General features: G+C 38.8%; 1 protein-coding gene and 1 long non-coding RNA gene across 6 annotated transcripts; both read right to left on the bottom strand.

Annotated features, from left to right (window-relative positions):
• Nucleotides 1-1,383: 1,383 nt before the first annotated feature.
• Nucleotides 1,384-26,251, bottom strand: LOC107821082 (protein indeterminate-domain 4, chloroplastic). 5 transcript variants are annotated; one of them, XM_075233429.1, is made up of 6 exons: nucleotides 26,038-26,251; nucleotides 25,740-25,927; nucleotides 23,381-23,780; nucleotides 8,732-9,456; nucleotides 7,801-8,123; nucleotides 1,384-1,630 (listed from the first exon to the last, which is right to left on the bottom strand). In XM_075233429.1, the coding sequence occupies exons 3-5, from the start codon at nucleotides 23,737-23,739 to the stop codon at nucleotides 7,861-7,863; spliced, it is 1,347 nt and encodes a 448-aa protein (XP_075089530.1). In that variant the 5' UTR covers nucleotides 23,740-23,780; nucleotides 25,740-25,927; nucleotides 26,038-26,251; the 3' UTR covers nucleotides 1,384-1,630; nucleotides 7,801-7,860. The 5 variants fall into 5 exon arrangements, with proteins under 5 accessions (XP_075089530.1, XP_075089528.1, XP_075089531.1 ...); XM_075233427.1 differs by having other exon boundaries at nucleotides 25,744-25,927; nucleotides 26,038-26,210; XM_075233430.1 differs by lacking the exon at nucleotides 26,038-26,251 and having other exon boundaries at nucleotides 25,740-26,020.
• Nucleotides 17,546-19,049, bottom strand: LOC107821083 (uncharacterized). Its single transcript, XR_001656056.2, has 4 exons — nucleotides 18,921-19,049; nucleotides 18,157-18,826; nucleotides 17,990-18,076; nucleotides 17,546-17,909 (listed from the first exon to the last, which is right to left on the bottom strand). It is a non-coding gene; the product is annotated as an uncharacterized LOC107821083 (long non-coding RNA).
• Nucleotides 26,252-26,521: the final 270 nt, after the last annotated feature.

The following is a 26,521-nucleotide window of genomic DNA, read 5'->3' as shown; positions in this document are numbered from 1 at the left end:
TGTATCTCACATGTAAAAGAGAGCACAACTTATATATATATATATAAAGAGAAAGAGAGTCAGCGTTTGTGCGTACCTGTAGAATGAGAACATCCTGCAATATATAGAGTCAGTAGAATAAGAAATAACTAGAGTTCTAATGCTATACTCTTCCTTGGTGGAAGAGTTCTAGTTATCTTCAACTTCTAACTCCTCCCTTATCTAGGATAGAGTTCTCTCGAGTAAGGAGTCCTTCTCCTTATCAATTATGCAATCTTTTCGTTCAGGAGATATCAAAATATAACCACTTATGCTTATCTCCTTCAAGTGCATGCCTTGTGCTTGAATTTGCCCGTACCCTGTGTATAATATGTATGGACTTGGTTCATGCATGAGTTTCTTTTGTCAATCATCAAAACTTACTTAGGCCAACAAATATAATACTAAAATTGAGTGTTGTAATCAGAAGGCCGAAACGACAAGTAATAAGATAAATCAAGGTATACGAAAATACATAAATAACGCTAATTCACGTGCTAAAGCTACTATTACAAATAAGGACTTAACACTATGCGACCTATTTTAAACCCTTTACCTTTATTCTCAATCTCCGCACATTTCTATCAATGGTCATGTCTGCATTGAGCTGGAGCAACGCCATATTTTGCTTAATCACGTCTCCCCAATATTTCTTTGGCCTACCTCTACCTTTTCTTAGGTCCTCACAGCTCCTCACTGGTGCATCTGCGTTTCCCCTCTTTACATTAGAGAAAAAGAAAACTTTTCTTACTTCTTCAAGTGTGTACAAAGTTATTCTTAATATCTTTATTTATATGGTTATATTGAGGAATACCAAAGGGCAGGGGTGCTTATCAGAAAGTTCGGTTGGATATTTGCAATTATCGATTTTTAAATGTACTAATCCGCTAACCGATCCAATAAGATATCTGATGATTTGGTAACGATTTAGCAGTTACAGTCGGTTTATGCTGTTAAATCAACAAGGTATAACCCAGCTACATTTGGCCTAAAATGAAAAATAAAAAAAGTACTGCAATTTTACCTTAAAAACGTTAGTACAAACTGACCCAAGTTCTTCATAAATGATGTATCCAACTGTGTAATCTAAAATGTAAGATTACTTGTAATTATTTAAGCATATAAAAAAGGTAAACGAAGAAGCATTTGACAGAAAATCATTCTGAATATATTATTTGGCTCCATGTGTTAATCATGATATTTGCTTGCAGTTTCTCTCTGAAACTCTGCTGAAATAAAGAAGAGCAGAAAATATATGCATCTTATTATCAAAGCTTACCCAAGGAATGAAGATCATATATATAAGGTCTATATTTTTTTTTATAAAGCTATATTTTTTGTGTCCTGGCCTACTTTCTTGAATAGTTGAAAAACTAAAATGAAAGGACTAAATAAAATAGAGTTGGACTATATATGTCAACAAAATGGAAAACAAAATCTTAGCAAATAAAGGAAAAAAGAACAACAACAAAAACAAGAGAGTTTTCCTGTTTTCTAAGGCTATCTCCAGAAACAAGTTTTACTAATTGTCTGCTAAAATGTTGAAGAAAACTTCAAACTACAGCTATCTGCTTCATCAGTAAAAGAATTTCTCCTTTCAGGCATAGATACCCTGCAAATTAAACCATCGTATTCAATCAATAAGAATGTCCTTTTATGCCCCCCAGGGGGGGTGTTGTTATGGAGAATAATTTTGCATATAATAACTCAGAAGAAAAATAAATTAAACCAACATTCACAAGCAAAGAACATTATGCTCTCAGTTTTGTACGAGGGATAAAGAGAAATTAATTTCGGGATTAAATTTAAGATGAATTTATCCCTGATTGGGATAAAATTGTGGTATAACTAATCACGAGATTATTTATCCCGGAATTGTAATATTTTTTTATTCCCGTGGGAGGGTTGGATAACTAATCCTGAGATAATTAATCATGGAATAACTTGTTTCCCAATCAAACGATCTCTTAAGAGTCAACAGAAACGCAAGGATACACGTAGAAACACGCACAGACGCAGAGGTATATTTACTTATTCTTCCGTCCCATTTTATGTGATGTGATTAGGAGTACGAGGACAAATGTAGACTAAAATTTTCAATAAAATTTATATATTTAGAAACTATATAAAAAGTATTATATGTCACAAGTTCAGACTGTGCTGCAACCACAGAGCATACTCAGATAGAACCTTGGCTCTGATACCACTTGTTGGGAATAAACCCCGTAAAAATAGTATTCACGGTATTAGTGATAAACGCAGAACACTAAGTTATGGTTAAATCAGCAAGAATAGAAATGCAGCAATAATGACACCAAGATTTTACGTGGAAACCCTTCTGAATAAGGGAAAAAACCACGGCCAAGAAGAGCAACTGATATCACTATAGCGAGGAATTTTACACTGTGTAGTAACGAGTAAAAAATACTCCTAAGACCACTACACCCTCAAAAGAAATAAACACTCTTTTGCTTTTTCCACCTCACTACAATATCTCTCACACTCTATGTTTCTTCACAAACTATTTTCTTATAGTTTATGGAATACCCTGCTCTCTGTTTTCTTTCTTTGTTGGTGTGTAGAAATGAGAGTTAAAGCTCTCCTTTTATAGCCAAAACCTCACTCTCTAAAGCCTACAATATTTGATAATTTACACACCCTTTTCGCAATTTCAACAAGGTTGGCTACCAAACCAAACCAAGTCAATAAAATTGGCTACCAAATTATACAAATTCAACAAGGTTGGCTACCAAACCAAACCAAGTCAACAAAATTGGCTACCAAATCATTTGAATGAGATGGACACCATATCAATCTCCCCCTCCAGTCTCATTCATCTAGAGGAGGTAGCACTATCTTCTAGTTTGAGTGCATGCCGACAAGTTCTTTGCATAGCTCGAACTTGTCTCTTGGTACCACCTTGGTCAACATATCTGTAGGATTTTCACTCGTGTGAATCTTTTTGACTTGAAGTGATTCGTTCTCCACTAACTCACGAATCCAATGATATCTGACGTCAATGTGTTTTGTTCTCGCATGGTACATGGAGTTTTTTCTCAGGTCTATTGCACTCTGACTGTCGCAATAGACACATACTCCATCTGTCGCAATCCAAGTTCTTGAAGAAATCTCTTGAGCCATATCATCTCTTTGCCAGCTTCAGTAACCGCAATATACTCCGCTTCAGTTGTAGATAGTGCGACACACTTCTGTAACTTCGACTGCCATGATATAGCTCCCCCTGAAAAGTAAACAAATATCCAGTAGTGGATTTTCTGTTATCAAGGTCACCTGCCATATCAGAATCTGTATAGCCCTTCAAAATTGGATTTGATCCTCCAAAACATAAGCATTCACGTGAGCTTCCTCTTAGATACCTGAGTATCCACTTTACAGCTTCCCAATGCTCTTTTCCTGTATTTTCGAGAAATCTGCTAACAACACCGACTGCATGAGCAATATCTGGTCGAGTGCATACCATTGCATACATCAAACATCCAACGGCACAGGAATAAGGAATCTTGGCCATTCTCTCTTTTTCCTCCGTTGTTGTTGGACACATCTTCTTGTTCAACTTCAGATGACCAGGAAGAGGTGTGCGAACCAACTTAGCACTTTTCATATTGAAGCGCTCCAGTACACGTTCTATGTACTTCTCCTGTGACAAGTAAAGCTTCCTTTCGTTTCTCGAACGAGTAATTCTCATGCCCAAAATCTGCTTAGCATGACCCAAGTCTTTCATTGCAAAAGACTTATTCAACTGTTTCTTCAACTCGTCAATCTTAGAAGAATTCCTGCCCACAATCAACATATCATCCACATATAGCAAGAGGATGATAAAATCGTCATCAGAAAATCTTTGTACAAACACACAGTGATCTGAAGAAGTCTTCTTGTAGCCTTGCTTCCCCATAACAGACTCAAACTTCTTGTACTACTGTCTGGAAGCTTGCTTCAATCCATATAGACTCTTCTTAAGTTTGCATACAAGATTTTCTTTACCTTTTGCCTTGAAGCCTTCAGGTTGTTCCATATAAATCTCCTCTTCTAAGTCACCGTGAAGAAAAGCAGTCTTCACATCCATCTGCTCAATCTCCAAATCAAGACTGGCAGTCAAACCAAGAACTGTCATAATGGAGGACATTTTTACGACAAGAGAAAATATTTCGTCAAAGTCAATACCTTTCCTTTGACCAAATCCCTTGACAACCAATCTAGCTTTGTATCTGGACTTCAAACTATGTTCTTCAGCTTTAACTTTGAATACCCACTTGTTCTTCAAAACTCTCATGCCCTTAGGCAATTTCACCAACTCATAAGTATGGTTCTCATGCAGAGATTTCATCTCATCTTGCATGGCTTCAATTCATTGATCCTTGTGCTCATATTCTATGGCCTCCGCATAACATTCAGGTTCTTCCCCACCAGTGAGTAATGCATATTCATTGGGTGAGTAACGGTAGGAAGGAGTACGAGGTCTAGAAGACCTCCTGAGTGGAATATCTAACTCGTCCACAGCTTCGTGAGTAGGAGCATCTACCTCATCAACATTAGCATTGTTATCACCATCACCATCAATATGCTGATCTGGATTATGGTTCTGGGCATTACCATCATCATTGAGCCCACCAACGTCATCCGTATTTGTATGAGGAACTTGATCAAGATTGACTAATTCTTCAGAACTTGGAGATTTTAGCTTCTCCGCTTTGTTAATATCTTTAATGGTTTGATCCTCCATGAAGATAACATCACGGCTTCTTACAACCTTCTTCTCAATTGGATCATATAGCCTGTAACCAAACTCATCAAGGCCATAACCAATGAAGATGCACTGCCTTGTCTTGGCAGTTAATTTTGACCTCTCATCTTTAGGCACATGTATAAAAGCTTTGCAACCAAACACTTTCAAGTGGTCATAGGAAACATCCTTGCCATACCAAACTTTGTTTGGAACATCACTTTGCAAAGCAACCGCAGAGGATAGATTAATAACATGTGCGGCGGTCAACAAAGCCTCACCCCAAAAGGAATTCGGCAACTTTGCTTCAGAAAGCAAACATCTGACTCTTTCCATCAATGTCCTGTTCATCCTTTCTGCTAAACCATTAAGCTGAGGAGTCTTAGGAGGAGTCTTCTGGTGTCTGATACCCTGTTGTTTGCAGTATTCGTCAAACGGTCCACAATATTCACCATCGTTATCAGTACGAATACACTTCAGCTTCTTTCCAGTTTCTCTTTCAACTGAAACCTGAAACTGCTTAAAGACACCCAACACTTGGTCTTTAGTCTTCAAGATGTAGACCCAAAGTTTCCTTGAACAATCATCAATAAAGGTAGCAAAATAAAGTGCACCACCCAAAGTTCTTGTCTTCATTGGACCACATAAATCTGAATGCACCAACTCAAGCAACTCTGTCTTTCTTGAAGGAGGATGAGACTGGAAAGAAACTCTTTTTTGTTTTCCAGCCAAGCAGTGCTCACATTTTTCTAATTTTGCACTTTCAAAATTTGACAACAATTTCTTCTTGGCCAGAACATTTAGTCCTTTCTCGCTAATGTGGCTAAGCCTCTTATGCCATAATGTTGAAGAGTTATGGCTCTCAACGACATTCACCATATCAATACAGGTAGAAGCCGTAGTCCAGTATAGACCACGACGCTTTTCCCCACGAGCCACAATTATGGAGCCCTTAGTGAGCTTCCACTTTCCAGCACCATTGGTACTGACATATCCCTCATCATCCAAAACACCAACAGAGATCAAGTGCAAACGAACATCAGGTGCATGCTTTACATTGTTTAAAACTTGTTTAGTTCCAATACTAGTTTCCAAACAAATCGTTCCAACACCAGCCACCCTAGATACAGTCTCATTACCCATACTCAGAGTTCCAAAGTCACCCTGAGTATATGATGAGAAAAATTCCTTCCTTGATGTCATATGAGATGCGACACCACTGTCCACAACCCAGCTTGACTCATCACAAGCAATATTTATCAGATCCGCATCAAGGACTGTAACAAGATCTTCTGTAGTGACGGTGGCCACACGATTGCCATCTTCTTTCTGTTCTTCCTTGTCTCTATTCTCCTTTTTCAAAATCCGGCAGAACTTCTTTGTGTGCCCTTTCTTCCCGCAATGATAGCACTCAATATCTTTAAGTCTGCTTCTGGATTTTCTTCTATTATGTTCTCTATTTTGAGAACTCCGATTCTTGCTTCTCCCCCTAGAGTCAGTCACCAAGACATCTGATGAGGAGGAACCCTGAGATTTTCTTCTCATCTCTTCATTTAGAAGGCTGCTCTTGGCAAGATCCATAGAGATCACACCATCCGGAGCAGAATTTGATAATGAAGTTCTAAGAATTTCCCAAGAATCTGGTAGGGAACCAAGTAGAAACAAGCCTTGAATTTCTTCATCAAATTTAATGCCCATAGCAGATAACTGGTTCATGATCCCCTGAAAATTATTCAGATGATCTGTCATCGCGGAACCATCGTGGTATTTTAAATCCAACATCTGCTTTATCAGAAACATCTTATTGTTTCTAGTTTTCCGAGCATACAAACTTCAAGGTGTTCCCATAGGGTCCGAGCATGTGTCTCCCCAGAAATATGGTTCAAAATATTATCGTCAACCCACTATCCAATAAAGCCGCAAACCTGCCTGTGTAACAGATTCCACTCTTCATCTGATTTATTATCAGGCTTTACAGTGGCGAAGACAGGTTGATGAAAATTCTTGACATAGAACAAATCTTCCATTTTGCCCTTCCAAATGGCATAATTTGTGCCATTCAAGGTAACCATTCTACTAGTGTTGGCTTCCATCGTTTATCACAAATACAAATACTATTTATTAGGAGACCAAAGTAATTCTTTTCTGATGTGGAAGTTCAGACTGTGCTGCAACCACAGAGCATACTCAGATAGAACCTTGGCTCTGATACCACTTGTTGGGAATAAACCCCGTAAAAATAGTATTCACGGTATTAGTGATAAACGCAGAACACTAAGTTATGGTTAAATCAACAAGAATAGAAATGCAGCAATAATGACACCAAGATTTTACGTGGAAACCCTTCTGAATAAGGGAAAAAACCACGGCCAAGAAGAGCAACTGATATCACTATAGCGAGGAATTTTACACTGTGTAGTAACGAGTAAAAAATACTCCTAAGACCACTACACCCTCAAAAGAAATAAACACTCTTTTGCTTTTTCCACCTCACTACAATATCTCTCACACTCTATTTTTCTTTACAAACTATTTTCTTATAGTTTATGGAATACCTTGCTCTCTCTTTTCTCTCTTTGTTGGTGTGTAGAAATGAGAGTTAAAGCTCTCCTTTTATAGCCAAAACCTCACTCTCTAAAGCCTACAATATTTGACAATTTACACACCCTTTTCACAATTTCAACAAGGTTGGCTACCAAACCAAACCAAGTCAATAAAATTGGCTACCAAATTATACAAATTCAACAAGGTTGGCTACCAAACCAAACCAACTCAACAAAATTGGCTACCAAATCATTTGAATGAGATAGACACCATATCACAAGAAACATAGGAAATTTTTCCTAGAATCAGCAAATATATAAAGCTAATTATTGCTCAAGCAGAATTAAACCTTACTAATTACGTAATTAGCTGAGCACCTGGTTCCCCTTTCGCAACGTTTAAAAAAAATTCATGAGAAAATGATATACAGATTGAGACATTCTTAGAATAATCTAATAGTACTACTATTTTTTTTAGAAAAAAAATTAAACTTTTACCTGTACTTTTTTGTGCATTCCTTTTGTCGTATTTGAACTTTTTTCACCTTTTCTTGAACGTCACTGAAAATTTTCAGGACTTATAAAACTCTGATTGCTTTGTTGTTGTTGTTGTTGCTCCCTTTGGCTACTAAATCCCCCACTCATACTTCTTACTATTTCTCCAACTCCAAGGAAATCTCTAGTTAACTGTTTCTTCTGTGGTGGTAATTGGTGCTGTTGCTCCTCAAAGTTCAATTTGGTTGCTGCGTTGTATCCTCCTCCATAGTCATTTTGGTCATGTCCATAAGCATTGACACCATTCACAATGTCAGCGGGCGTACCTACATATGACGGAGGGTAGTCAGTCGAACATTCTTAGCAGAAAATTTTATTGTGTACATACTATATATGTAATAGTTTCAAATATTACTTCTTATATGTAAATAGAAGAATTAACCTAAATAGTCACTGGCCTAATCATTTAAATAAAAAATATTCGACAGATGTATAATATATGTATAATTCATATTAATATGTGTTAACGTGTGTATAACCAGGTATAATCATTGTATAATTTATATATACCGACTCGAAAAAGTAAATAGTGAATTCGGTCGCTATTTTTGTAAAGACCCCTTATTATATAGTATTAGATAGCCTTACCCAAAAATAGTAAGCTGTTAATATGTGTATAACGAGGTATAATCAGTGTATAATCTATATATAGTAATTAGTGAATAGGATCGGCTATATGGGTAAAGACCCCTATATTGGACATCCTTACCGAAATGCTGGCTTCGCCATTGATGTCATGCAAGTGGTTCCCACTATGGTCATATAACCAGGTATAATCAGTGTATAATATATGTATACCGATTCGAAAAAAGTAAATAGTGAATTTGATCAGCTATTTGTGCAAAGATTCCTAATAAAGATCGGACATTCTTACCAAAATTTTTGGCTTCGCCATTGATGTCGCGCAAGTGGTTCCCACTATGGTCACTGAAATTGTCGCCAAAGTTGACAACTTGATGATCAGATTTTGTGCCACTAGAGGATGAATTACCACCATTAGTACTATTTCCAAAGGCTTTCAGCAATAAGGCAGTAGTGCTAATATTACTTGTAGTAGATCCCATTTGAGCTGCTTTTTGAAGAAGTGCAGTGGCCGACATTGGTGCAACTGAAGAAGTAGTAGTACTATTAAGATTATGGTTCTGAACTTGTGAACCATAAAGAGAAGGGATTGAACAACTAATATTTTGATCACCCAAAATTCCACTTGACATATTGCTATTTCCATCATTATTTTGGAAAAAGTTGAGGTTAAACATATTGTTGTTGTGAAAATTTGGGAGTTGTTGCATTAGGTCATGGATTGGTTTAATGTTGGCATAATCTTGATTGGATTCTTGAAAGAAAAAGGAATTACTAGTATTTGAGCCAATATTGGATGTATCAATGAGGTTGTGATTGAACTGCTGATTATGGGTAGTTTTGGTATTTCCCAAACTCAATATATCAATGGAATTAGAAGAAGGGTATTTTTGATCTAAAATTGTGGAATTCTGCATTTTGGAGAAGTTGCCTAAATTGTGTATTGGTACTGGATTTCTTGCAGTTTCTTGAGCCAAGGCAACACAAAAGGCTCTATGTGTGATGAAACTGTCACGCCTGTGTAAAACACAAATGAGATACAACCAATTAATAGAGAAACAATAACAAGAACTCTTTCAATGAGAAAATAATACGTAAAATAAAGGTTAAAAAGAAAAAATCCAAAAATTAGAGACAAATTAGATGAAGTTCGTAGCAGAGATTGAAACGACCAAAACATAAAGACAAAAAAGTTCAAAACATCTTTGTTAAATCTGATTGCGGTTTAACTTCTATAAACTGACATGTAAAAAAATTTGTACATTATGAGATCATTCGTAGTTACAAGTAATGTTAATTGATGTATGATAAGTGAGAATAGTAACTTGACAAATAAGACAAGTTAAACTTCAATAGTAATAGTGCAATTTTTTTTAAATTGTCAGTATATATAAGTTATATTCAATTCAAATTATACTAATTAATGACAATGACAATCATATGTTTTTAATGAGATTGTCACATATAACCACAAGATAAAAACAAATTGTAGAACACATAGTAATTAATACAAGAATGTCTTTAGCTAGTCTAGGTAAAAACTTCACTTTTACCATACACTGAATTTACTGAAACTCGTCATGGAAATTGACTTGAAAGTGGGCTCAAGTAATTTAAAGAGTGGTCCCATTCTAAAAATGACGAAACTGGTCAATTTGACCAAGGAGAAGGATATTGTAGAAAAGCTACATAAGGACAAAATTTGGAGACAAACATGTAGTTAAAAATGCATTTACATTCAATAAATTCAAGCTATAGTTTGGACTTTATATATATATATATATATATATATATATATATATATATATATATATATATATATATATATATATATATATATATATATATATATATATATATATATATATATATATATATATATATATATATATATATATATATATATATATATATATATCGGGGGCCGATTTCCCCGTCAGTAGGTCGCCTCGCGGGCATGCTTTTCGAGGTTCGAAGCCGAGCTCGAGACCCACCCTCGGGAGCCGTCGAGTACCGGCCCCGGGGGCAATGCGTACTAACGACTATAATAGGGGAGAGGGGAGGTCCCAAGGCACGCAGCTGATATTGACAGAGCCCAATGCTATCTAGTTGTCCCATCCTTCTACCTTTATGATCAATGTAATTTGTACTGTGCTGGGATTCCCCCTCCTATATAAGGGAGATCCTTGGCACTTTGTAAACTTTGTTGCTCCAACTATTCTACACGAAATATACAAGAACTCTTTCTTTTCTCTCTAACATATTCTCCAAACATTATTGCTATTGCTTACTACTTTCATACTTGTTCTTCATTTATTGCTTGTTATCGGCCATAAAGAGCCTCTTTTAATTATATCCTAACTGTTAGCCCCTTCCTGATTATCCCCGATAGCTCGAGCCGAGTCTAGGCATCGACCTCGAGGCCCCTCATCGGTTAGTCCGAGGCCCAGACAACTAACCTCTTGGTTTGATCATAACTCTATTTTAGCTCGCATTTCATCTTTTATCTTCACATAACTTGCATCAACTGCTTTAACAACTAGCATAAAAATAGCCCACAGTGGGGCTAAAAATAATAGTGATTATTTTCTTGCTGGTTTCATTACACAACGCAAGTTGCCTTTCACACTTTTTCTTGTCCAAGATCTTCGATTTCAGGACAAAATGTCTGGCTCAATAAATAGAGTTGAGAACAACAACCTCAAAAACCACAAGGAGAAGGACATGACTACTCCAGATGTCGATACACCACATCAAAACTCAACTCGGGCGGAAAGGGAGACTCTCCGACACGATGTCCATATGATTATTGGAGGAACCAACGTCCCCCAAGGACCCATGCTCAAACGGACAAGAACGTCCACTACAAAAGAGGGACCGACCCGAAAGTGCCTGAAGACACCCTCGCATTCAGTGAGGAGGATCTCGAGGCTATGATAGAACCGCACAACGACGCTCGGGTGATCTCGTTTCTTTTAAACAACACCAGGATAAAACGTGTGCTCGTGGATCCAGGTAGCTCGGCCAACATAATTAGATAAGAGGTAGTAGGACAACTGGGGCTGCTCGATCAAGTCGCCCCCGTCCCTCGAGTCCTCCACGGCTTTAACATGACCGGCGAAGTAACAAAAAGAGAGATCACCCTCCCGATTGACACGTCCGGTGCAATTCAGAACACCAAGTTCCAAGTCATCGATGGCGACATGAGGTACAATAAGTTGCTCGACAGGCCTTGGATACACAACACGAGGGTAGTACCATCAACCTTACACCAGGTGATAAAGTTTCCTACGAAGGATGGCATAACGACCATACATGGAGAACAACGGGCAGTGAAAGAAATATTCGCAGTCCACCATAAGGCGCCGATCCCCACGCACCCGATCCCAGACGAGGTTAGGAACACACAGACCCCCGAGGACGACGAATAAGATTTCTTTGCTCCTCGGACCTTCATCGCCCCCGAAGAATCGAATGCAACTAAATCGACAGTCGAAGAGCTGGAACAGACCATTTTAATTAAACACCTCCCGAATCGTAAGGTATACCTTGGGACGGGGTTAACACCCAAACTCAGGAAAGGGTTCATTCAATTTCTTAGTAACAATATCGATTGTTTTGCTTGGTCCCACTTAGATATGACAGGAATTCCGCCAGAAATAACCTCCTACAGGCTGAGCATTGATCCCAAATTTAAACCCGTAAAGCAGAAGAGAAGACCATAGTCCGAGGTAAAACATACCTTCATCAAAGAAGAGGTAACGAAACTTCTTAAAATAGGATCCATTAGAGAGGTAAAGTACCCTGAGTGGCTGGCCAACGTAGTAGTAGTGACTAAAAAGGGAAACAAGCTAAAAATGTGTGTAGATTATAAAGACTTGAATAAAGCGTGTCCCAAAGATTTCTTTCTATTGCCTAATATCGACCGTCTGATCGATGCTACGGCCAGCCACAAGACCCTCACCTTTCTCGATGCCTACTCGGGGTATAATCAAATCCAGATGAACCCCGAGGATAGGGAAAAAACCTCGTTCATCACAAAGTATGGTACCTACTGCTACAACGTAATGCCCTTCGGGCTAAAAAACGCAGGGGCAACATACCAACACCTAGTTAATAAAATGTTCGAGCATCGAGTAGGTAAATGAATGGAGGTTTATATTGATGATATGCTAGTTAAGTCCCTGCGCGCAGAGGACCATTTGGCTCATTTGCAGGAAACTTTCGACATCCTCAAAAGTTACAACATGAAGCTCAACCCCTAGAAGTGAGCATTCAGAGTGGGATCAGGCAAATTCCTGGGTTTCATGGTATCAAACAGGGGGATCGAGATTAATCCTGACAAAATAAAGGCCATCGAAGAAATCACGGTGGTAAACAATGTAAAGGCCGTACAATGGCTAACAGGCGGATAGCAGCCCTGGGCAGATTCATATAAAGATCATCAGACAAGAGCCATCACTTCTTCTCTTTACTCAAAAGAAAGAACAACTTCGAATGGACTCCAGAATGCCAACACACCTTGGAGAAACTGAAATGATATCTGACCAGTCCACCTTTGTTGTATACGCCAAAGGAGGATGAAATGCTATATCTATACCTGGCCGTGTCTGAAATAACGGTAAGTGGCGTACTGGTCTGAGAGTAGCAAGGTATGTAATTTCCTGTTTATTATGTAAGCCAGACCCTAGGGGACGCCGAAACCAAGTATCCCCATCCAAAAAAATTAGCTCTCGCGCTAATAAGCGTCTCGCGAAAGCTGAAGCCCTATTTTCAATATCACCATATTTGCGTTCTATCGATATACCCCTACCGGAGCATACTGCACAAACCCGAGCTATCGGGCTGATTGGCCAAATGGGCCATCGAACTCGGAGGGTATGATATCGAGTATCAACCTCGAACGACCATCAAGTCCCAAATTCTGGCAAACTTCGTGGTTGATTTTTCGCCCTCCCTTGTACCCGAAGTAGAGAGGGAACTTTTATTAAAATCAAGAACGTCTTCCGGGGTATGGACCCTGTTCACAGACGGCACCACAAATATAAGAGGATTCGAGCTCGGTATAGTCCTAAAGCCACCCGTTGGCGGTGTAATCAGACAATCCATAAAAATCACAAAATTGACTAACAATGAAGTCGAGTACGAGGCTATAATATCAGGTTTAGAACTGGCCAAAATCTTGGGAGCCGAGACCGTCGAGGCAAAATGCGATTCACTCCTCATAGTAATCTAGGTGAATAGGAGCTACGAAGCTCGAGAAGACATGATGCAGAGGTACTTGGACAAAATCCAAATCGCACTGCGTCGCTTCAAAAAATGGGCCTTAGTCTATGTACCTCGAGAGCAGAATAGCGAGGCCGATGCCCTCGCGAATTTGGGATCTTCTGTTGAAGAAGAGGACCTACTCCCCGGGGTTGTTGTCCAATTGTTTAAATCAGTGGTCGAGGAAGGTCACGCAGAGATTAATTCCACCAGTCTAACATGGGATTGGAGAAATAAGTATATTGATTATTTAAAAGACGGGAAGTTGCCCACAGATCCAAAAGAATCGAGGGTCTTATGAACCAAAGCAGCCCGGTTCTCGCTCGACGAAAATGAGACTCTATCCAGGAGAACTTTCGATAGCCCCCTGGCGGTATGTTTAGGGCCAGGTGACACAGATTATTTACTCCGAGAAATTCACGAGGGTACTTGTGGAAATCATTCTGGCGCCGACTCCTTAGTCTGGAAGGGGATCAGAGCAGGCTACTATTGGGACAACATGGAAGAAGACACCAAAGAATTCGTCCGAAAGTGCGACAAATGCCAAAGATTTGCTCCCATGATTCACCAACCCGGCGAGCAACTACATTCTATTTTATCACCATGGCCATTCATGAAATGGGGAATGGACATCGTCGGCCCTTTGCGGACGGCACCAGGTAAAGCTAGATTCATTTTATTTATGACTGACTACTTTTCAAAATGGGTGGAAGCGCAGGCCTTCGAAAAAATAAGAGGAAAGGAAGTCATCAATTTCATATGGGATCACATCATATGCCGATTCAGAATCCCATCCGAAATAACGTGCGATAACGGGAGACAGTTCATCCGGAGCAAGGTAACACAGTTCCTTGAAGATCACAAAATCAAGAGAATCCTGTCGACGCCTTACCATCCATGTGCAAACGGCCAGGCCGAGTCCAAAAATAAACTATCATTCATAACTTAAAAAAGAAACTGGAGAACGCCAAGGGAAAATGGAAGAGAAACGCTGCCCGGGGTACTATGGGCATATCGAACAACTCAAAAATCAAGCACCGAGACAACACTTTTCTCTCTAGTATACAGCGTCGAGGCTTTGATACCAGTGGAAGTCAGGGAGCCGAGCGCCAGATTCTAGCACACTATTGAGGGCTCGAACAACGAGGCCATGACGACCCTCGAACTATTGGATGAAAAACGAGAAGCCTCGCTGATCCGGATAGCCGCCCAAAAGCAGAGAATCGAAAGATATTATAACAGGAGAACAAATCTCAGGTATTTCGGGATGTGGGACTTAGTCCTACGGAAGGTCACTCTCAACACCCGAAACCCTAATGAAAGAAAGCTGGGCCAGAACTGGGAAGGACCATACCGTATCCTCGGAATAGTCGACAAGGACTTATAAGCTCGGCACCATGGAGGGCGAACAACTTCCGAGCAAATGGAATATATCGATGCTAAAACGGTATTACTGCTAGGGCATCTGATCGAAAAAATTCATAAATACCCTCGAGCAAGCATTGCACTCTTTTCCTTCGACCGTATTTTGTCCCAAAGAGGGTTTTAACGTCAAGGTTTTTAACGAGGCAACACCTACATGCTATCTAAGGGGAATACAATAAGTGTTTGAGGCTTCCTTTGCAATCAACCCCGAGCACTGAAGGGCACCCCCCGAAAGGTTACCCACTCGAAAAAACCGATGAGCGCCAGACATGATTCAAATAGGAAAATGATGTACCGGGCCAAACGGTCGAATGAACCGTGCCCGTATGAGCCGGACCCACGGCAACAAAAGACATGTACTTATGCCAAGCAATCAGAGAATGCCTTCTGCCAAAGCACCTCATATTCCAAAGAAAACTCAACGTTTTCTCAACAAAGATTCCTCCACCGAAAGTGCCTCGAGTATTCAGAGACTGGCGTCAATAACTCGGCACCTGTATGATCTCAAGGTCAGAATCTCCGAAATTATAAGCCCTCAATGAGGCAATTCCGAGCTCTCGAGTAACGGCCCCCGAGCCAAAGCAAATTCGATGACTCAAAGACTATCACCAATCGCCGTTCGTTAAAAAACCCAAGGCCGTAAGACCCCAAGCGGGCAGACTCAGTCTCAAAAAACTTGCACCAAGTATCAACAACAACTACACCTGTAAGACCTCAACGGCATGGAAAAACCTGTAAGACCTCAACGACATGGGAAAACCTGTAAGACCTCAATGACATGAAAATATTGTAAGACCTCAAGCAAGGCATGAATCATACTTGTACCAAGTATCAACAAAACTATAAGACCTTAATGGCATGAAAATACTGTAAGCCCTCAAGCAAGGCATGAATCATACTTGTATCAAGTATCAACAAAACTGTAAGACCTCAAGCAAGGGATGTATCATACTTGTACCAAGTACCAACAAAAGTTAAGACCTCAAGCAATGCATGAATCATACTTGTACCAAGTATCAACAAAACTGTAAGATCTCAAATGGCATGAAAATTTTGTAAGACCTTACTACAAGCATAAATCAATCCTGAAGTTTAGACCATATGTCGCATTTGTAAGACTCTCGAAAGGGCATACCCTCGATGTAGACGCCTAAACTACTACGCTCGGGATCAAACATGGATCCGGCCAAACATAAATGACTACGGTCATACAACTGTACCAGCTAAATTAACGCGACTCGGGGATGCCCGACCTTCGCTACAAAATCATAGGCCATTACTTCGAATCTACTCGAAAAAACTGGTTAAACAGGCTACCCTCGACAGGCAAAAGAGCTTCGACCATGTCAGCTCAAAATCACAAGGCTTCGAGCTACTTAGCCTATGAGCCAAACCTTTCGAGGTGCTCAAACATCGCCATAAATGACTTGAAATGGAGGTTCTTCCCTAACCGACGACGGGTCAGGCAAAATCATTTCAAAAAGTCCTTAACAAGAGGAAAACAAAGCCTACATATGCTTAAAGGCAAAGCGTAAGATCCATTGTCGCCAGCCTAATGAGCCTCAGGGCCACACACACTAAAAGGTCGCAACGACCAAAAGCGTAAGAGCCATTATCGCTAGCTTAAAATTTGAAAGCTTGAGGGTTAAAATGAGCTCGAGTCGTAACCCGATTCGGAGACCGGACCCAAAATAGTTAGCTATACATGCCTAAGGGCAAAGCGTAAGAGCCATTATTGTCAGCTTAATGAGCCTTAGGGTCACACATATAGAAGGTCGCTTCAACCCAAGGCATAAGAGACATTGTCGCCAGCCCGCACAAATACAAAACTTGAGGGTCGATTGAGCTCGAGTCGAAACCCAACTCGGAGACCGAACCCAAAATAGTTAAAATACATATGCCCGAACGCAAAGTGCAAGAACCATTATTGCCCGCCCATGAAAACACAGAAGCTTGAGGGTCGAATGAGCTCGAGTCGAAGCCCGACTCAGAGACTAAACCCAAAATAGTTGAGCAAAGCATAAGAGCTCTAACGCCAGCTTATACTAAATGTCGCATCGATCAGGCGCGTAAAAGCACCCAAGCTTGCCTAATGAGCCCCAGGGCCGTATCATGAATCTAAAGATTCTTGCCAACTCTAAAAATGGGATCACCTGGCCAAATTCCGAACAAAAAGGGGAGTGGAAGAAGCTAAGCCACATGGTTTACTTTATACATATGCCAATATGAAAGTATTATATTCAAACAGGAAAATCAACAGGATCCTAATCCATTGTCGAGCCTACATTCTCAATGGCTCCCCAAGGGTTGCACCTTGACAGCTACGAGTCCCCCGACGACCCCTTTTTAATGACATTTTCCCTCTCCGGGGATCCACCCTCATTTTTTGCACCACACAAACTGTCATCCGACATACCTCCAACGGTCTACTTTCGAGAATCTAGCCAGGCACAATCCGCAGCTCGAGGTAAATTTGGGCTAGCCCCCTCAGACGCCCTCTCAATGCGAGCATTTGCGTTAATAACTTCCTCCCTGTGCGAGGACACAAACGCCTTGACTTAGGCTTTGATCTGATAGAGTGCAGCCACCAGCTCGGAATGGAGACCTATGTACTTGTCACTATCCTCCTTCGCATCCTGGAGCTGACGCTCGACTGAGGTTACCTTCCCCTGGAGGGTGTCCCTCTCGTAAGTTATTTCCCTTATATACTGACTGAGCTCGGAAATTTCAGCATCTCTGGCCCAAAGTTCCTCTCTCAGCAAAGTGTTTTCCTTCTCAAACTGCACAAATAAGGTCCGAGATATTAAAAGCAATAGAATCTCATAAAGATTCAGATAATAGTAAACGGGGGATGAGTAACCTGCTCGGTAAGATGGGCTTTCTCACACTCGCGACGGTTCACCTCATCCTGGTACTGGGTGAAAGCCTGGCTGTAAAGTGCTTTAGCCTGAAGCCACAAAAAAAGACAAGTTAGAAAAACAAAGATCAGAGCAGCCCATAGCGGCAGACAGGGTTAGCAAAAATTACCCGCTTTCAAAGTCTGCCCATCTTGCCAAAAACGAATGAAGCATCAACCTCGGGACTTCCCTCAAGAACGGTCGGCGATCTCTCGGGCGTATCTCCGCCTTTGACTAGTGCCCTTGCATTAGAGGGCTCTTCACGTGGGGCATCTTGCACTCCATGAGGCAGTAGGATCACTCCCTGAGGGGAATCAATAATGATCATAGAGTTGACAGGATCAGCCAAAGCCTCCATCCTTTGTTCACCCTGGACCCCGGAGCTGGGCCCCTTCGAACTGCCTACCAAGGGCAACTCAACTCAGGAAGAATTATGGCCGCCAGCCAACTCAGGGGTAGTACTCGATACTCTATCCGTTGCCTCCCCACCACAAAGATGGGCCACATCAGCATCAGGCTCCGGTTCAGAAGCCTCCATCCCTACGGCCCGAGGATCAGCCGAGTCTATACACTCCTCGGAGACCGTTGGGAAGCTATTTTCCCCCTCGCCTTCAACTCGAGGGTTTCCCGCCGTCTCCAAGGTCAGAGCTGCCGGGTCAACATTGGATCATTCCACCTTAACCCTCTTGAACTCCGGCGGCCCGACCAGCAAACCCCCCTACCTTCTCTTCTTCTCGCCAGGCACTAGGGCGTCCCCATCAATAGGTGGTGCCTCCTTCGTTAAAGGGACTTCCCCAGACCTACATAATGCAGAAGTTAAACACAAAGAATGAAGAACACTACTAATAGCTATTTGCATCAAAGTGTGCGGATGCAACAAGGTTCAGAGCTTACCATGATCTTTGGCTTCCCACCGGGCTCAGGATAAATTTCGCCACACTCGTTCAACATATGGGCAAATCAAGTATAAGCGGTCGATCCAATCTTGGAGGTCCGAAACTGCACCGGGGTAGGTTGCTACGGCTAAAAAAGCAAGAGAAATAGAGTTAGATGCTTGAAGAAATATCGTCAAAGAAAAACGAAGGAAGACCCGACAACACGTTTACTTACGTCCAGCATTCCACCTTTCGGGGAACAACATCTTTTCCACCGGAATCAGGTCAGAAGTCCTCACTCGGACGAATCGGCTTACTATCCCTCGTTCTCGGGCTCCTCGATGCAGGTAAAAAGGAACCTCGGGGCTCGACAACGGAGTTTGATTAGGCCCCCATAGAGGAGACGAGGACTATACATCCTGATTAGGTGGTTGAGGGTGAAGGGCATCTCCTCTATCATGTTTGAGTAATGCCTGATCATATAAACAACGCGCCAAAACGAAGGATGAATTTGACCCAGGGTTACCTGATAACGTTGAGATAAGTCGAGAATCACGGGGTCGATCGGGGGCGAGGATGACCCCACCGGCCCCAAAGTGAATGGATAGGTGTACACACTCAGAAAGTCGGCTTTATGAGCCGTAATATCTTCTTCCCGAGCAGGAATCTCCACAAGCACAATATCCCCCCAGCGGCAGTTGGCCCTCACTTCCCCGATGTCTATTACCGAGCTAATATACCGAGTCACGGGCTCACAATGCTTTGGCTTCGAGGAAGGTCTCTCGACCTTGAAATCAGAGGTCATCACAAAAGATCTCGGGGCGCATTCCTCAGCACGAGGAGGTGTGGCCACTTCACCTAGAGAAAGAAGCGAAGAGGATGAGCCCACAACCTCCTAGGAAGCAGAGGTGGAATTGTTTGCCATCCTTAGAAGATTCTGGAGGAAGAAAAAGAGTTGCGTTACTGAGAGAGAACGAGAGCAAAGGAAGAGCGAACCTTTTCAGGGATTTGGGCACGCAATGGGTTATAGAAAAGGAGAAGGGGAGTATTTATAAAAGCACCGTGTGTGTATTAAAGGAGGCCAAGAGGCAACCAACTGCCATAGTCAATGCGGAGCCTGCAGGAGCAGCGTGTGTGTCGTATCTTGGCACCTTGTGGCCGTTGCCGATTGCAAGAACATCGCAGGAGGAAGAAATTCAAGGTCATTTCTTATCGTTTCTTATCACTTTCACTCTAAGAAACGCGGAGACTATCTGTATGCGGTAAAACGGGGGACCCGATTTCCCCGTCAGTAGGTTGCCTCACGGGCATGCTTCTCGAGGTTCGAAGCCGAGGTCGAGACCCACCTTCGGGAGCCGTCGGGTTTCGGCTCCAGGGGTAGTGCGTACTAACGACTATAATAGGGGAGAGGGGAGTTCCCAAGGGACACAACTGATATTGACAGAATCTAATGTTATCTAGTTGTCCCATCCCTCTACCTTTATGATCAATGCATTTTGTACTATGCTGGGATTTTCCCTCCTATATAAGGGGGATCTTTGGCACTTTGTAAATCTGTTGCTCCAAAATATACAAGAACTCTTTCTTTTCTCTCTAACATATTCTCCAAACATTATTGCTACTACTTACTACTTTCATATTTGTTCTTCATTTATTGCTTGTTATCGGCCATAAGAGCCTCTTTTAATTATATCCTAACTGTTAGCCCCTTCCCGATTATCCCCAATAGCTCGAGCCCGAGCCCAGGCATCGACCTCGAGGCCCCTCATCGGTTAGTCCGAGGCCCGGACAGCTAACCCCTTGGTTTGATTATAACTCTATTTCAGCTCGCATTTCATCTTTTATCTTCACATATCTTGCATCAACTGCTTTAACAACTAGCATAAAAATAGATCACGTATTTTTAGAGTTTCATCAACAAATTTAATTGTTATTACCATTTTCACGGTAAACAATATATATATAAAAAATTATATGAGGAAGAGAAGAAAAAGTTTAGTCAAAAAGGAAAAGAAAATGAGGAATATAATTGCCAAAATCGAGAGAAACATAATCAAGGATGATATATAGAATAAGTTGCTGAAACTGGAATATATGAATAATGAGTGAACTTTCATTATCGATAAAAGACATCATCAATACTCAAAGAAGTGAAATAATGCCTGGACAGGATCTTCAGTAAATGAAACAGCCAGTCGAAAAAAAATCCATTAAATTTAAGTGAAGAAACCCTTTTCAGCTATAGATATGGACATTATATATAGCGCACGTTAAATGAATTCAACTGGACTCATTTATGTGTTGTTCTATTTGCATCGTTTTCTTGTTATTTTGATGTTGCTAATGTTTGTGCTACCATTTTATTTTTATTTTGCTTTGAGTTGAGGTCTATCGAAAATAGTTTCTCTATCTTCTAGGCCACTTGTGAATATATATATATATATATATATAAATCACATTTATTTAAAACTAATCCACTCTAGATTCTGAATTCTAGTGGTGTAAAACATTATCATGACTGTTAACCTCTAGCCAACCCAGAAGAGAACAAACCTGACAAAGATTACCAGTTTTGCATGGCACAGCAACACGTGAATAAGTTGACAAAGGTAAAAGTAACGGAAAAGGACGACCATTCCTAGGAGACAGATATTTTTAACCGAAATAAGAATAATATTTATTTCACATTTAATTATGGGTATTAGCTAAAATCGATATAAATCAGCTTCTACCTAAATTCTGGTATTAACTATCCTAGTTAACCTTGTTTTAAAGAAAAAGAAAGAATATATGTAGATGCATGGGTACTACTGTTTTAATTTCTTTCTTTGTTTTTACAACTTATATATGACCATATGGTGTTTCACCAGTGACAATTTCACGTGTACACATTGTCTGTACCAGTAAAGATCCAAAAACAAAACAAAAAAACAAAAACCTACCAGAGAACAAAACAAAGAACCAACACCAAACAAAACTAAAGAAGATAAGAGAAAGGTGAAAAATGAGTTCAAATACAGAATCTGTAACTGTAGAAAAACTGAAGACAACTTTTTCATCACCTGGGGTATCTAAAACTAGCCCTAACACCAAAGAAGATGGCAAGCATTTTTGAGAATTCAAATAGCATCATCACTAACAACTAGAGAATCGTGGTGTTATACTAAAATGTGTGATGATAAATCAAATAATAAACCAACAAAAAAACAAAATTAATCAAATTCAATTGATCTGCTCCAAAAGAGAATGATCAATCACACTGGGGCGGAAACACAACTCATAGCAGTGGTCACTATAAGAAAACTATTTACTATATTGTTAATTAGATATTAGCATCGGGAAAAATGATTCCTAAAGTACTGAGTCTAGTCCCTAAAAGTCTGTTAGGTGTTTGCCGTAATTGTTTTGCTATATTTGGTTTTCCTATCTGTTGAAGGAAAGGACAATATGTTTATCATAATTGGGGTTTCTTTTTGTAGAAGGAAATTATAAATCTTCCATATTTGACTAGTCCTTTTTCGTGTAGAAAAAGATTTGGGCTTCTATAAATTGAGGATCATTCCTTTTCATTCAGTAGCATTTACAATGTAGCCATATATAAGAGGTTTGAGAGTCGTGTTTAGGGAAAAAACTTTACGGGACAAGTATTAGTGTGTCACTTGTGTTTGCCTCTTCGTGAGGTTATTCTCTCAATATATTGCACTCTCTTTTTATATAGTGGATTACTCATCTCCGTTGTGGATGTAGGTCAGTTGACCGAACCACGTTATATATTTATGTCTCTTTTGGTATATTTCTCTTTTATTATATGATTTATCATTGTTCAAGATTTACTTTGCTAGCTTCCACATGACACCTGATTATTTTGGTCCTAACAAAGTCAATAACTCATTTGGTAACTCTTTAAATTTAATATTCTACATGGCATGATTAGGGTCAGAAGATTCAAAGGGTACTTTGATATATTATAGGATTAGATCTCCCTATAACATCTCTATTTAACAACCATTCACTTAAAAATATTTCATTATAGCAACCAAAAAGTATCCGAATAAATGAAGTTGTTATAGGGAAGTTTGACCGTACACATTTTTAGTTTAAGGTCACAAAATTCAAAGGTATCCACATTTTCTTAAACTCTATGCCTAATCAAACGAAAAGCTTAAATTGAAACGGTGGAGTAATTGATTTTTGGATTAATTTTATCAACTATGAGAAAGGGAGCCTACGCGCAACTGGTTAAGTTGTTGTCATGTGACCAGAAGGTCACGGGTTCGAGCAGTGAAAATAGCCTCTTGCAGAAATGCAGGGTAAGGCTGCATACAATAGACCCTTATGGTCTGTCCCTTCCCCCGACCCCGCGCATAGCAGGAGTATAGTGCACCGGGCTGCCTTTTTTTTTAGCAACTAAGAGAAAAAAAAAAGAAGAAGAAATTAAGACAGATAGTAACTAATTAAGCTAGTTGAATGTGTACAAACCTTGAGAAAAGAGTGCCACAATCACATCTATATTCACGAGTGCCACAAGTTTTTGTATGAGCTTTCCAATCAGACTGAACTGCATATTTCTTGGAACATTTCTCACACTTGAATTTCTTCTCACCATGTTTTCTGAAGTAATGTTTTTTAATACCAGTGAGATCACCTAATGCTCTGGAAATTTCATGGTGTACACATGTGATTTCAGGACAAAGATAGACCTTTCTTTTTACTACTTCTTTTGTATTTTTCTGCTTTAGTTTCCAAGGCAAATTGTGTCCTCTTCTGTGTAGTTGTAAGTTTTGTTCCCTTTGGAATCCTTTGTTGCATACCTCACATAAGAATCTGTTTGTTGCCATTAGTGACTTGGGTGATAAAGCTATCACTTCTGCATCTGGATCTGCTCATGTTTTCATCACCAAGAAAAAGAAAAAGAGAGTTAAAAACAAAATTCTTGATGATGACTAATTATACAATAACAACAAAAATAAACGCACTTAATTCCTACAAGTGGGATCTGGGAAGGGTAGTGTGTACGCGGACCATACCCACACCTTGTGAAGATAGAGAATTTATTTCTAATAATACCCTCGTCTCATAAAAAGCATAGTCATAGCATGATAATGATAAATTATAATAATTTAAATTCATCATCTATATATGGTGGAAACTTACAAAGATTATATAGGGGGTATTTATCATATGAAAATGAAGAGAGATAGGTGTTTTTGTTGTTGTTGCTCAATTTGCATTTTTGATAGGTTTTAACCATCCTCAACCCTATGAATAACTTATATATGAAGAAAATAGTCAAGTTTGTTCGGATTTTTCGTTTCGATTATGTTCGTCTTAGCCCTTATAGTCTATTAATGGCTAGGATGGTTTTTGTTGCACTAAATTCAGGACCTATCAAATTAGGGTTTTCTTCTTCTTCTTTTTTTAAAGCTAAACTTGAATTTCAACTGTAAATTATCATTTTATTCATCTTTTTGTATATACTAGATTTAGAGTACGTGCTTTGCGCGTGTACCCCATATCAATAAGTATAATTTTTTAAGAATTATATAAATATATTAAACTATGTATACTTGACGTGCAATTGTTAAGTGTTATTTAAATATCATTTCTAAAATTTGATGTTGAGTTAAAAAGGTATAAAAGTTATGGATATTGGGATAATTTATGTCTAATTTTAATATTTATTAGAATGCATATTTATATTTTGGTAATAATTTATAGAAGGATAGTTTGATTAAAAGGTAATGGACATAATATTGCATACTTAAAGAATCAAATATCATTTTTACGAAAAATATTTCTCTACTTTTTTTGTTAAGTACGATAGTTAAAATGCATATATAACTGATTGATTTTAATTCCATGAACGGTTATAAATCTATAACTAAGAACAAGAAAATTAAAAGAGTCCACCCAATATTACCGACTTTAGTTATAATTTTTTACTTAGTCTTTCTCTATTTTATTATTAAGATAAATAATTATATAGAATTAATTGGTTAGAATTCTATGACAAAATATAATTCAATCTGCAATAAACAATATCAACATTCTTACTTCGTTCCTATGGATTTGCTATTAACAGATTTATCTATTTGTGTAAATAATAAATCTAAATATTAGAATTTTCTACATAATATTTCCAACAAAAATATTGAGTAAGCAAAGCTTTAGTTGATATTAAATTTCAGTTATTAGAGAAAATTAAATGACTTACAATATTATTTTTTATTTTAATAGTGTCACGTTATTTGAACTGTCAACAAATATTATTGTAAAAATGGGGGAAAAAGCATTCAAGTAGCATACATGAAGGTAAACTTTGCAAGTTTTAAATCCAAGATGTTGTATCCAATTTCATCTTCACTACGAAATTGTTTATCCATATGTCGTCTTTGATAATTTGATGTACTTTTGTTAGTTTATTTTATTTTTAAAACATTTAACTATTGGCCGATTACATTTATTAGTATCGAATTTACCAGTTTGTTCAAATAATAAGATAGTTTATATAAGGTAAATTTTTAATTGACTTTAAAGCCATTAATATTAGGACATACTGTATAATAGTTCAAATAAAAAAAAAAGATTTAGTAAGTAAACTTTTAGTTAATTTCAATCTCCTAAATATTAGGAAATTAATTTAATTACGATTTTGTCTAATATAAAATTTATTTTTAAAGGGTAAAAAAAGCGAACGACATTTCGCTAAGGGTTTCGTGCTTTTAATATAATATAGATTAAAAAGAAGAAAAAAGAGAAGAATTTAGTCCTCTCTACTTGTTCTTTTGTTTTAAGAATTCATTCCCTTTAATTTAAAAAAGAAAACAATTATAGATACTTGCATGGTGTAGTGCCAGGTTGATTTCTTCTCTTCTTTGTTGGTGTAGCTTGAGCTTGAGTTTGAGCCATAGATGAAGATGGAGCTAAAGTATACTGCTGCTGTTGAAGGAAAACTTCCTGTTGAATATTCATCTTTTCTCTGATTTCCCTCTTCTCTTCTTGTTTTACTCTAAATATTCTTCTGCCCTGTATCATTTCAATTTTATCGGATGTTTACAAAGAACTAAAAAATGAAAGAAAAAGAAAAGAAAAGAAAAAGGAAAAAAAATTCAATTCAATAATCTTCACTCACAAACCTTATCTATATATAGAGCCTCCAGAAACTCTTTGCTGCTATTGAATTTTAGCTAACATAAAAAAGTGAGTGAATGAGTAAGAGGAAGAGAATCATCTCATGATTAGCTATTTGATGGTTTTTTTTTTTTAAAAAAAAAAAAATTCTCTCTTTCTTCTGTAATCCTTTTCTATAAATAAAATTTCTCAAAAAAGGATACTATGAGGTTTTTCTATGTGTTTTAGGTGTCATGCATATACACAAACACATATACATACCATCTTTTTTTTAATTATTTTTCTTTTTCTCTCTAATTTTTTCTCTCTCTTGTTCATTATATATCTCTATTTTATACTTTTATATCACTACATAAAATGCAAAAATGGAAAAGTAAAAAAGAACCTATTAAAAGGGAAAGAACATCCATTGTATTACTTGTACTACTATCTGCAACAATTGGCCTAACTAGGACTCCTTATACTAGAATTAGACAGCCTAATTACTAG

This window comes from Nicotiana tabacum, chromosome 16, assembly GCF_000715075.1.
Source record: "Nicotiana tabacum cultivar K326 chromosome 16, ASM71507v2, whole genome shotgun sequence".
Taxonomy (NCBI): domain Eukaryota; kingdom Viridiplantae; phylum Streptophyta; class Magnoliopsida; order Solanales; family Solanaceae; genus Nicotiana; species Nicotiana tabacum.
This window is presented reverse-complemented; position numbering and strand designations above follow the sequence as displayed.